General features: G+C 40.7%; 1 protein-coding gene across 11 annotated transcripts in view; it reads right to left on the bottom strand.

Moving 5' to 3' along the window:
- The window catches only part of LOC122540403 (protein polyglycylase TTLL10-like), a 159,576-nt gene that overhangs the window by 74,502 nt on the left and 71,158 nt on the right, over positions 1-13,916 (bottom strand). For 10 of the 11 annotated variants that reach the window (XM_043676101.2, XM_087980323.1, XM_087980328.1 and 7 more), the window contains one exon: positions 4,663-4,819. The exons of the other annotated variant lie outside the window; for it this stretch is intronic. In XM_043676101.2, coding sequence (XP_043532036.2) covers positions 4,663-4,819 — 157 coding nt within the window. The remainder of the gene's footprint in view (positions 1-4,662; positions 4,820-13,916) is intronic. 11 annotated transcript variants of the gene reach the window in all.

The following is a 13,916-nucleotide window of genomic DNA, read 5'->3' as shown; positions in this document are numbered from 1 at the left end:
AGAATACAGTATGCTGGGAGACCAATCTGTCAACATTGCTTCTGCCTCTGAAACAGCTATCCAGTTAGTTTCTTACCTCTGCTCTTTCCACACAACCTTGTAAAGACTTTCCTTTCTAATGTTTCCCTTTTCATAGTTACCACTGAATGTCCTTCCATCCTTTCAATTTTGACCTGGAATATGCTGTCCAAAAGTTTATCCACAATATTAACTCCAAAGAGGCTAGTATCCCATCACCAAGTCACCCTATGTTCTGAGACGAATAGTCCTTGATATTGATGCAGCTCCATCAAAGTCAGCTCTTATAGTGACAGGATGTCTCACACTCCTGCTCCACAATCACTACACCCACCACTGATGTTCAGCTTTCAGTATTGTTGTTGCCAGGCTTATCCCTCTCCCCTTTTTCAAAAAGGTGTGTGACATTTGTAATACAACAATCCTCTGGCACCATCTCTGTGTCTAAGGAAGATTGTAAGGTTGGACACAGAAACCCTGCAATTTCCACTAGTATGTCTGTTACAATTCCAGACAAGAACCCGAAGTTTGGTTATGATGCAGTTATGGATTAGTAACTTTTTGTTTTAAGTGGATGAACTGGACTGATCCAAATTCCTTACTAATAGAATAAAGCCAGGGGATTCTACAGGTTTGAATAACCAACCATAAACTTCATTATATCAAGTTTTTTAAAAAGTCAAATAGCTTACAATGTCCATCTTACACTCTAAAATCCAATATTAGTATGAGGTAAATATGATTTAATAAATAAACAGTGATCAAACACAGTACCCTCCAGATTAAATGCCAGATATGACCCAGGCCAGAATCATGCATTTGTTAGCAACCCATATAGGAATCACTGTGAGTACAGCAATCTTGTTAACACTCAGTTTTCCTCCAGAGGAGTTTCTATTCTTCAATCTCAAAGATTCTGCTTCTGAACTCCCTCTAATGCTGCTCCAAAATGGAGTGTCTGAACACCTGTTCACCTCTTGCTGGTTTCATCCTGTCTTTGAAGACTTTGTTCTAACACTGACTCACTGGTGAACCTCCAGTACCCCCTGAGCTCCTCAGCTCCACTTACACACAGCAAGCACATAGATCACCCAGCTGCCTGGAACGTCTTCCTGCCACCTCTGCCAGAGATTTCCTCCCAGTGATCTCTGCTCCTCTATATCACCATCTCTTCTTCTGGATACTGGGTTATCGTTCTCTCTCAGGAATTCTGGATACTAGGAGACCGAGAGGTCTGTAGATGTGGGAGATAAAAGTTCAGAGTGTGTTACTGGAAAAGCACAGCAGGTCAGGCAGCATCCGAGGAGCAGGGAAATCAACGTTTCAAGCTGGATCCTCGGGGGTGGAGAGATGAGACTCCCAGCCTCACTCCTGATGAAGGGCACTGGCCCAAAATGTTGATTTTGCTGCTCCTCAGATGCTGCCTGACCTGCTGTGCTTTTCCAGCAACACACTCTCAATCCTGGATACTAGCTCATTACTTCGTCTCTGGTTCCCTTCTTTATAGGATCGAAACTGGGCCCCATGATAGCTGGTTCCTATGCCAAATCAGAACCTTTCTGATTATCCGAATGGCTGGGCCCTTTAAATACTTAAAGTGAGAAAGAAAGAGCCATGTTATTCATTGGAGTTTTGAGGAATGAAAGGGATCTCATTGAAAAGAATAAAATTCTGACAGGGCAGGACAGAGTAGGTTCGAGGATGACGATTCTTCTGACTGGGAGGGTGGGGTGGCATCTCAAGATACACAGCAGGCAATTTTGAACTGAGATGATGAGAAATTTGTTCAGTCTAATGGTGCTGAATGTGTGGAGTTATTTGACACAAATGGCTGTGGAGGCGATTTGCTGAATATACTTAAGAAAGAAATAGATTTTGAGAAGATCAAGGGTATGGGGTGAGAGCTGGAACATGGCATTGAGATAGAGGATTGGTCATGGCCATGTTGATTGGCAGCGTAGGCTCAATTGGCTGACTGGTCTACTCCTGCCTCTATTTTCGATGTCTCTGTGTTTCTCATATATTTGTCTGGAAATGAACCCACACATTGTAAAGACTGTGGATCATAATCCCCTGTCCTCACCTGAGAAACCCACACAGAGAGTCCAGTAAGTTAGTTTCATTATGTTCATATCATGCTAAGCAAGGGAATCAAAGGTTATTGGAGAGTAGGTACAAATATGGAATTAAACAAACAGATAGTTCATCCTTAATCTTATTGAGTGGAAGTGTAGTCTCAAGGGGTCAAATGGTCTACTTCGGTTCCTAATGTTTATCTTTAACATGCCATTAATAGCCTAGGGAAGTATGGGTCTATTAAACTAAGTCAATCAATAACTCTCTATGTTAAATATTATTGTATGTTTTATATATGTTTCAAATGAATGACTTTACATACTGTTTTTCTGCACTTACCTCTCCATGTTACCGAGCAACTGTAATGTCTAAGATGAAAATGGTATGATAATTTGAGCAACAGGAAAAAGCAAACAGGGAATGAGAAACTTATCCTATTCATAACAATTGACAGGAACCAACAATTTCAGGTTGACCAGCCAGTTGTACCTTCTTCACATGACACAAGTTAGTACACTCGTTGTATTTGTTTGAACTTTTTCCTAAAATACTCGGCATTCATGAAGACATTGCTGCTGCTGAATAAAAGAATGATTTGAATTTATATCCCACTTTTCACAACATCAGGACATTCCAAGGTTTTCTCCACCCACTGAACTATTTTTTTGAAGTGTAATGTCAGAAATGTGGCAGTTAACTTGCACAATGAGTTCCTACAAACAGCAATGTAACAATAATCAGAAAATCAGTTTCAGTCGTGCTGGTTAAAAGGTAGATTTTGGCCAGGATTGTCAAGGCAACACCTTTGTTTTTCTTCAAAATAGCAGTATTTTGTACATTCACCTGAGAAGGCTGATGGGGCCTTGGTTTAAGATCTCATCTAAAATGGCTCCCTCTACAGTGCATCATTCCCTCCATACACTTGTATTGGCATTCTACAGTAGTACCACCATGGGAAGTAGGACAATGCATTCCAAAGCTTGTTACAAAAGATGATTGTTGCTGTCAGACTTTATCTAGTTGGAGGAATGTAAATGGCAATTTTTATGGGTTTTTTTTCTTCTCAATATTGTGAAGTCTGTAATAAACACTGATAACTTTAATTTCATCTCTGCATGAGTCATGAGGTCTCGCCATGTTGAATACTGTGCGAGTTGACATGGTAGGTGTCAGGATTAGAGTGGTGCTGAAAAAGCACAGCAGGTCAGGCAGCACCCAAGGAGCAGGAAAGATTAGATTAGATTACATTACAGTGTGGAAACAGGCCCTTCGGCCCAACAAGTCCACACCGACCCGCCGAAGCGCAACCCACCCATACCCCTACATTTACCCCTTACCTAACACTACGGACAATTTAGCATGGCCAATTCACCTGACCTGCACATCTTTGGACTGTGGGAGGAAACCGGAGCACCCGGAGGAAACCCACGCAGACACGGGGAGAACGTGCAAACTCCACACATGCTGAGGCCTGAGGCGGGAATTGAACCCGGGTCTCTGGCGCTGTGAGGCAGCAGTGCTAACCACTGTGCCACCGTGCCGCCCACCAAACCTCATTCCTGATGAAGGGCTCCTGTCCGAAATGTCGATTTTCCTGCTCCTCGGATGCTGCCTGACCTGCTGTGCTTTTCTAGCACCACTCTAACCTTGACTCTAATCGCCAGAAAATGCAGTTCTCACTATTGCCATGGTAGGTGTCAGGGTCAAGGATGGGGACAGCAGACATTGACTGACAAGAGTTGGCACCAAGGTATCATAGAGTCAAAAAGGGACCACAGAGAGTTGACAACAGTTGTGAGCAGTTGATACTGGGTATTAGGTAGGATGGGAAAGCATTGATGGGGCTTGGGAGTATGTGTGAGGTTGTGGGATTTGAAAGGTGGAGAGATTGTTAATTATTTTATTGCATCTCTTAAAAAAATTTGAAAACTGTACTATCTGCACTGCCTGTCTTTTCACTCAGCAGCTTCCATATTCATTCTGATCTCTTCTGGTCTGAACTCTGAGGGAACCCAGTACTGTAGAACAAAAATCCCAATTTTTGAGCCACTTGTTCCAGGGTTAAGTTCATGGAACTGGCAAATGCCTCAATTCTTTATATCTGAGGCATGGAGAAAAATTCTTAAATATGTTCATAAATTTATTCTTTTTTTTGATAATTAGATTTGTTGTAATATAAGAACATTTACTCAAGTATGCCATCTGTAACTTGGGGAATGTCCGGCCTAACTTGGGAGAAGTGTGCTTCAGAGTGAGAGATAAACTGCTAGAGATGTGGACCCTGACCCTGTTCTAATATTAATGAGAAATTCTGGTTCCTGCTCTGAGCCCACTTAATCTGCATTGGCATATGAGGACAAAACTGGATTCTACTCAAGTTACAGACATACAAACCAGCTATTACAAAATAAAATATACTATAGAGATTGGTTTGTTAAAGAAAGTTAAAAAATTGAAATCATATGAACTGATATCTATTGAACAACATACTGTAGTCAGTTCACTCATCAACCCAGGATTTGTCAATCAGTGTTTCAACTTATAATAAAACTCTACTTTGGTACATACAGTGAAACTCCATTCGTGCCTCCAATGTAGTAGAAAGGGCCTTGCTCTTTATTTTCTTCCTGTTGCTTGCCATTAATGGACTTGTCTCCTAGTTTCTGATTAGCACTGCCAGTTCGCTTTCCAATTTCTGATGCCTCGGACTGTGTATTGGAAGGCCCTAATGTTTACCAAGGGGTGATTCAGTGGGATAAAGAGTAAAAGGTAAGTTAGAAAGTTAGTGGGACCACTTTTAATAATGCATTTCTCCAATTTTTTGCTCATTCGTGCCCCTTGCAATTATTGGCCCAACTCATCCTTAAGCAATGAACCACATGATAATAACAAAAAGGGCAGGGAGTGTATGAGGCAGCCCTACAGGCAGGGACATGAAGCTTTGTCGATTTCAACAATGCAGTAATGTGAAGTCTATAGTCTTAGAAGTGAATGTTAATTAGCTTTATTAAACATAACTATTCACAAGACATGGTAAGAGAGGACATAACTTTATGTTCTTTCAGACTTTAGATTCTCAACCTCACTCATCCCTTATCCAAGACATGATGACCCTCAAGTTACAGTACCATCGGTCACCTCTCTCTAATCTAAGACGAGCCCTACGTTCCTGTAAGATTAAGGTGACTGTCACAGACTTGGACTTCAGTTCCATTTTATCTGCTGTCACTACTATCTCGTGCTTTTCACGTGGTCAGTAGGCATTCTTGGACTGATGATATAATTAACCCTCTGTTGTACAAATGACAGGGCCCCATTTAAATAACCTTCACTGGCTCTTGTCTGACATTCAACCAGAGTGGCTGTCTGTGGTGCAGGTGTAAAAGGACACCACAACAACAACTTATGTTTATGTAGTATCTTTAACATAATAAACCATTCCCATGACACACTGGCACCTCTGGAAGTAATCCCCTGCACTCAGTGGAAAGAGAGCTCTGCAGCAGATCAGGGATTGGGCATTCCTGACAAACTAGGCAACTGCAGATTTCTTAGGGAATCTGTGTCAGGGGTATTTTCAGTACAGGACAGAAATGAGTTCTTAAAAAACCTTAATACCAGAAGCTTTATTCTGAAAGGAACTCTCCACCCAATTCTTGTATGATTAATCTTGGTGCAGATAACTGTTTTTACAATCTGAAGTAACTACTTTTCTTGGTTACTGTCCAATTCTGTCAATCATAGGAAAATATGAGCAGGAACAAGCCATTCAGTCCCTCAAACCTGTTCAGTCATTTAATTAGGTTACAACTGACCTGCACTTTACCTCCTTAATTAAAACCCCTTTGTGGGCTTTATTTTTGTCTATTGTACTGGTCTAAAAAATTATCACATTGTTATTTAATGGTCTAGATTGAAGGAACTAAGTGTAATATCTCCATGTTTGCAGATGACAGAGCTGGATGTGAAGGTAAACTGTGAGGATGATGCAGAGATGCTTCAGTGTGATTTGAACAAGTTGAATCAGCAATTAAATACATGGTAGATGAAATACAATGTGGATAAAGGTGACGTTAGATGGCACATTATTATCTGAATGGTGGTAGGTTGGGAAGGGAGAGATGCAACAGTTGCTGAAAGTAAACAGGTGGTGAAGATGGCAAATGGTGTGTTGGCCTTCAGCACGAGAGAATCTGAGTACAGGAGCAGGGATGAGTTGCTGCAATTGAAAAGGCCTTCCTTGGTGAGATCATACCTAGAATATTGCGTGCATTTTTTTGTCTCCTTAATTCAGGAAGGATGTTCTGGCTATGAAGGCAGTGCAATGAAGCTTTAGCAGACTAATTCCTGAGATGACAGTACTGATACATGAAGAGAGACTGAATTAGTTAGGATTGTATTCACTGGAGTTCAGAAGAATGAGGATGATCTCATAGAAAGTCATAAAATTCTAACAGGATAAACAGTGTAAACACAGAATGATTGGGAAATCCAGAAGCAGAGCTCACAGTGTAAGGATACAAGGTAGGCCATTTAGGACTGAGATGAAGAGAAATTTCTTCACCTACAAGTGGTGATCCAGTGAAATTCTCTGTCACAGAAAGCAGATGAGGTCAAAATATTGAATGTTTTCAAGAAGGAGTTAGAGATAGACCTTAGGAAAGTAGGCAGAGGGTATTGATTTGGTTGATATTTTTGAATGGTAGAGTAGGTTCAAAGGAATAAATAATCTATTCCTGTTCCTATCTTCTACAGACACCCCGATAATAACGAACATCTGGCTTACTCAACTTGCAGCTTCTAATTGGCTGGTTCTAACCTGATTTGATATAAGCATTCAAATTAGGAGCAGGAATAGGCCTCTCCAAGGTTTTTCCAGCACCACTCTGATCTAAACTCTCCATCCCTACAGCATGCTCTGTCATTTAATAAGATCATGGTTGATCCAATTGCACCACATTCCTACCTACTCATGACAACTTTGAGATCTTGCTTATCAAGAAATAACTTACCTCTGCCTTAGCTCAGGGATCACACACAATCCATTTCCCACAAACCATGGAAATTGTAATCCTTGGAAAAGTGTGGTGTGTTCTTACAAATACTTTAAAAGAACTCCACTAAGAAGCTACAGCTCCAAATAACATCTTTCCTACTGCCAGAATTTACCAACTAACCACCAGTCATCACACTGCCTCCAACTCTACACCAAATCATGAGAATTGTTTCCTTAAATGATAGAAGTTACTCAAACAAACAAGCTTGTTTCCAAGCATTGCCAGAAAAGCAAAATAGATAGAGCCACAATAAAGCAAACTCAAGAATGTGCAACATGTCAAAAATGGACACCAGCCTGAATTTTGGGGTCTTGATTAAATTAGATTCCCTACAGTGTGGAAACAGGCCCTTTGGCCCACCAGTTCACTCCGTCCCTCCAAAGAGTGACCCATTTCCCTCTGACGAATGTACCTAACACTAAGGGCAATTTAGCATTGCCAATTCACTTGACCTGCACATCTTTAGACTGTGGGAGGAAACCGGAGCACCCAGAGGAAACCCACACAGACACGGGGAGAACATGCAAACTCCACACAGACAGTCACCCGAGGCTGGAATCGAATCTGGGACTCTGGTACTGTGAGGCAGCAGTGCTAACCACTGAGCCATTGTGTCTTATAAAAGAAACAAAAGCACCAACACATTAAAATCAATGAGCCTAGCTGAAAGGTAACAGGAGCTGTTTCTATAAAATAACAATAAAATCAAAGGGGCTCTACTGAAGTCAAAAGCCATGACTGTGTAGGTTTTAGAGTTTAGTTATTGGAAGCCCCAGATGGAATTCCTAAAAATCCTTTCCAGGCATTTACTATTTCATGTAATGGGCATCTTCAGAGATATTATTCCGTTGAACCAATGCTGCCAAAATCTATGAAGCTCACACAGTTTGAATAAACTCTGTTAGCAGTCAGATCACACTTTTAGAGTCTGCTGACCATTCACAAAACATGCCCATAAACAACAAAATTCACTTCCTTACTATAAAGAAGATTAAGTAAAGAAAAGCAAAAGGATATATGTTTGAATATGTGAAATATTCTTAAACATTCAATTAGTTTATCTGTTCATAGAAATATAAGCTTTATTTATCTCGTGCTTTTCATGTCTTCAGTGCATTACAAGGCCAATGAAGCTCTTTTGAAGTGTACTCACTTATATGTTTACATCATCAATAGTACATTACTCATTCAAAACCAAAATCCAAAAGAAGTACTCAACAATGATTCAGGCAGATGATATTTATGTGATATCAAAAGCTGCGATGGTGGATATAGACTGCAGCAGTAGGGAGGTGTATTGCTGGAAAAGCACAACAGGTCAGGCGGCATCCGAGGAGCAGGAGAATAGACATTTCGGGCAACAGCCCTTCATCAGGAATTCCTAATGAAGGGCTTTTGCCCGAAACGTCAATTCTCCTGCTCCTCGGCTGCTGCTTGACCTGCTGTACTTTTCCAGCACCACACTCTCGACTCCAATCTCCAGCATCTCCCTAGCAGTAGGGAGATCCCTAGTCATTGAGGTCTTCTTGCCACTGGAACTGGGACCACGTGTCTACAACATGGTATGCAAAAGCATTCCCATATTAAAAGATGTCTTGCACATGGTGTCTACCTAGAGGAGTTATACCCCCCAAACTCCCACGTGACACAAAATTCAGATGTTCAAATATACTCATTAGTGAGTGACTGCCCGCAATTACACTTCCATATGACTTTTCTCACATGTATGATGAAAATACATGGCCAAAGAAAGATAAATTAAATACTTTAAAATTGCACAAATGATGCATATACGATTTCTTCTGTGGTACATTTTCAAAGACTCCACCTTTATATAAAAAGCCTAATTTCGAGTAGCAGTGATTCAAACTTCAGAGCAGCTCCATACTTGCTCCATACAAAGGTATTTCTGAATTAATTGTGATTAAGGTTTTTTTAAAGACTGCAGCAAAATAAAAGTATATTCACATTAATTGCTAACAGCATTAAATATTTCTAATGATGAGAAGCACTTTAATAGCAGCTATTATATGTGAAATACCCTCAAAGCTCCAATTCACTACATAACAGAAGAATAGAAAGATAGAAAATAGGAGCACGAATAGGCCATTCAGCCATTCAAACCTGCTCTGCCATTTAAACAAACCCATTACATGAATGTAACAGGATCTTCAACAGCAGATACTGATGGTGGCAGGGAGCACTGATCAAGGGAGCTGAGCAGTTTGCCAGGACCTCCACCAGCAGGTGGTGACAGTGAGGGAGGGCAGCTGGAACAGTTGATTGGACTCTCACTGGGAAAAAATATGGTCTTTAATGGATGGAGGGAAGATGGGAAGGAGAGCAGATAAACAAAGGATTCCACAGTCCATTATAACCCACTGACTTTGTTCCATGTGCATGCTATAATTAGTTCCTTGTCATTCCTTAATTTCCCTTCCTGTTTGTAATGATCTGATGCCAATGAAATAAATAATCCATACTTCATGATCTTTGAGTTTTCTGTCAGTGGTCAAGTCTCATGTCACAATAAGCATGAAACAATTGTTCAGAACATCAAACAAGCTATTTGCCACCTTACTCACTCACCCACTTACCTATCACCTTACTCACTCACCCTCTGACCTATCACCTTACTCACACCCTCTGACCTATCACCTTACCCACTCACCACTTACCTGTCACTTTACCCACTCACCCACTTACTTCTCACTTTATCCACCTCACCCACCTCACCCATTTATTTGCCAACCTACTCTTACACATTTACCTTCTTTTGCAGCTTCTCATAGAGGTTTTGGACTATAAACTCCAGAAATTGGCAGTTACTGTTGTAAAGGCTATACATTTTGGTAGGAAGAATAGAGCCATGGATTATCTTCTCATGGGGAAAGACTTTGGAAATCTGAAGCACAGAGATTGAGGAGTTCTAGTTCAGGATTCTCTTTGGGTAAACATGTAGGTTCAGTTGGCAGTAGGGAAGGTAAATGCAACGTTAGCCTTCATTTCAAGAGGGTTACAATACAAGAATAGAGATGTATGTTTGAAGCTGTATAAGACTTTGGTCAGACTACATTTGGAATATTGTATACAATGTTGAGCCCCAATACATTGGAAGTGGTGGAGAAGGATATAATTACAACATTGAAAAGACATTTGGACAGGTACATGAATAGGAAAGATTTACAGAGATATGGATCAAATGGTGGCAAGTAGGGCTAGTTCAGTTTAGGGAACCTGGTCGGCATGCACGATTTGAGCCATAGGGTCTGATTCCGTTCTGTGTGACTCTATGGCTCTATATCTAAGGAAGGATATGCCGGCGTTGAAGGGGATTCAGAGGAGGTTTACAAGCATGATCGCAGGAATGAAGGGTATGTCATATGAGGAGTTGTAGAGGACTCTGGGTGTGTACTCGATGGATTCTCGAAGGATGAGCATGCTTATCATTGAAACTTATAGAATACTAAAAGGCCTGGATACAGTGCATGTGGAGAAGATGTTTCCATTTTTAGGAGAGACTAGGGCCCGAGAGCACAGCCTCAGAGTGAAGGCACACCCTTTAGAACTGAGATGAGAAGGAATTTCTTCAGCCAGAGGGTGAGGACTCTGTGGCACTCATTGTATTTAAAACAGAGACACATTGATTTGTGATTAGTGAAGAGATCAAAGGTTACGGGGAGAAAACAGGAGATGGTGTTTGAAAAACATTATCAGCCATGATCGATTGGTGGAGCAGACTTAATGGACCGAATTGTTGAATTCTGCACCTATATCTTTTGAACTTATGGTCTAAACGGTAGTGGGGTTTGGCCTCCAGCACTGATTCTGTGCTGCGCTGGAAGGCTTTCACATCAGGCATGTTCCATATTCTGTGTGATGGTCAAAGCAGAAGTTGGGTGCAGAAACACAGAGCTCTGGACAGGGTAAATAAAAAGTAGCCACATGACAATCCAATTATTTTTATCCAGTATCACCAGCATTCATCTTGTTCTATGCTCAGCTTTAATATAAATCCAGTTTTGTAGTCATCAATTCAACGTTTGATGATAGTTCTATAGTTCTTTTAATTTTAGTGTGTCAGATATGTTAACTTTCCTCACTTGATTTCCTGTCCAGTATTCCTACAATCAAACCCTTAAGTAATTTGCCTGGTCATAAGAAAATATAAAGCAAGGAAAATGTCAATCAGCTCTTTTAAAGTATTTCATTCACAGGTCATTTTCAAAGTATCCTATGGTTGTTCCTCACTGACAGGAAGGTTTGAATAATTTGTTCCCTACAGCATTCGTCTCCTAGGAGCTGTAGCTCCGTCACTCTGGGAGACACAACTCCCAATTTATTCAAACATCTTCAACACTGGATCATCAACTCAGTGAAATGGTTACGTCAACAATAGGGTATTATCTCACAGTAAAAACGACTAATACTTCCCCAGACTCCTGCCCAGATGAAGCGGTATACTTACCTGCAGACCTTGTGGATTGGTTGCTGCCTGGATTGGAATTTGGGAGCATGGGTTGGTCAGCTGAAGGCATACAGAAGTCAGAGGAACCAGGAGGTGATGAAGCATACATGGCACTGTGGAGGAAAGGGGGTTAACTATACCTTCATTTTGAGAGGAACTATTGAGCAAGTGTGACAGGAGTTATCTCAAAACATCAGATCACATGGATCTGTGTGTAGGGTTCCAGAGATGTTCTCTTTTACCATCTTTTGGACATAATTATGGTCAGCAAAGCCTGCTGTTATGATGACGGATAAGATTCCTTCAGTATTTATAGACATTCTATACCTTTAATGCCAAAATGTGTTCTGTTAAAAAGAGGAATGCTGCAGAAAAGAAACATTGTGGATAGAAATTCAGTGATTGCCTGTGAAGCCCCTAGAATGTGGCAACTGTAAGTTTCAGACAAGGAGAAACCTAACAAGAAGAGAAAGCAAGAGGGCTACAAACACCTCCTGCAGACAAGTCTGCCCAGAAATAAATACAGAACCAAATGTGAGGCGCTGTATTTTGGAAAGGCAAGTCAAGGCAGGACTTATACACTTAATGATAAGGTCCTGGGGGACGTTGCTGAGCAAAGAGACTTTGGAGTCCAGGTTCATAGTTCCTTGAAAGTGGAGTCACAGGTAGATAGTATAATGAAAAAGACGTTTGGTATGCTTTCCTTTATTAGTCAGAGTATTGAGTATAGGAGCTGAAAATGTGTTGCTGGAAAAGCGCAGCAGGACAGGCAGCATCCAAGGAGCAGGAGAATCGACGTTTCGGGCATGAGCCCTTCTTCAGGAAGAAGTATTGAGTATAGGAGTTGAGAGGTCACGTTACAGCTATGCAGGACGTTGGTTAGGCCACTTTTGGAATATTTTGTGCAATTCAGGTCTCCTTCCTATCCTGTGAAGCACCTTGGGAAAATTAACTCGTTAGTGATGCTATACATTTGTTTTGGGCAGATCTATCTCTGGGAATAGTCCATCGTTGTAACAATACAGTGGACATAAAAATGTTGAATTGAAGAACACAAGTCTGTTTTTATTTTTAAATGGAACACTTTCTGATGAGGCCAATGTGAAAGTGCAAGATATTGCATAGGTGCATCTGCTATGAAGATTTGCGGAATACACCTCCAAACAAAAATGATATTGAACAGGTAATGCAAATTAAACAGAAATTATTGCTATTCTTCTGATAACATAACAGCAAGCTCCAAATGAATTTTGGAAAGCCATCTAATGATAGCATAAATGAGAAATATCTGATTATAGAAATAAGACCCAGCCTCACAATGCATATCCAGTCTAGGTAGTACAGATTTACAAGTTAGTCTACAATTGAAGATCTTTACTTAAGTCAATCAATTGACTTTGCCTCACTGTGATTAATTGCAAATTACAGTGAATAGATGCCTCAATACCTTTGTGATGTAACAGCAAAATTTACATTTCAGAAAGGTTTGCAGTGGAATCAGCATCAGCTGTTTTTGTTTTTCTGCCAATTTTTTGCCCTCTGCTTAACAGTAGGGACTGACTGCACTGGGGTATAGTTCAGTGGACCTTTGTCACCACCCCCTCACATGTCAGCCAACTGGTCATCTCTGAGCTTCAACAGTGAGTGTTGATAATGAATGTTATCCACAGAATCTAATCCACTCCCCAGTAGATACATACACACAAGTACACAGACACAGCAATGACAACTTACATTGATATAAAATCTTTAGTGGAGTGAAAAATCCAAAGTGCTTCACAGGAGACTTATTAAACAAATTTTGAGACCAAGTCACATAAAGCATGAGCAAATTAGATCAAGAAAAGCCAGTAAAGGTGATTTCTAGAAGACTTTTGACAAGGTGTCGCACAGGTGGCTGCTAAATAAGATAAGAGCGTATGGTGCTAGGGGCAAGGTACTGGCATAGATAGAGGATTAACTGACTGGCAGAAGGGGATTAGCAGGGGGTTCAAGGGTTATGAGGAGAATGGGGTTGAGAACTACGTCAGCCATGATCCAATGGTGGAACAGACTCAATGGGCTGAATTGCCTAATTCTGCTCCAATATCTTATTGATCAGTCCAGTGAATGATCTAATCTGTCAGCAGAAAAAAGGAGATACGTTTTACCCTGTTGACAAAGTCACGAATTTTCAATATATCTCAGAGAGATTTAGAAATAAAGACAGATTTGAATTTATATAGCACTTCTCAGGACCCACAAACATCTCCGAGCATTTTATCGCCAATAAAGTCACTGCTGTAATGTAGGAAATG

Source organism: Chiloscyllium plagiosum, unplaced genomic scaffold (assembly GCF_037043375.1).
Source record: "Chiloscyllium plagiosum isolate Xiang-an unplaced genomic scaffold, Cpla_swu_hap1 HiC_scaffold_37, whole genome shotgun sequence".
Lineage (NCBI taxonomy): Eukaryota > Metazoa > Chordata > Chondrichthyes > Orectolobiformes > Hemiscylliidae > Chiloscyllium > Chiloscyllium plagiosum.
Note: the sequence above shows the minus strand (reverse complement) of the source record. Positions and strands in the feature narration are given on the sequence as shown.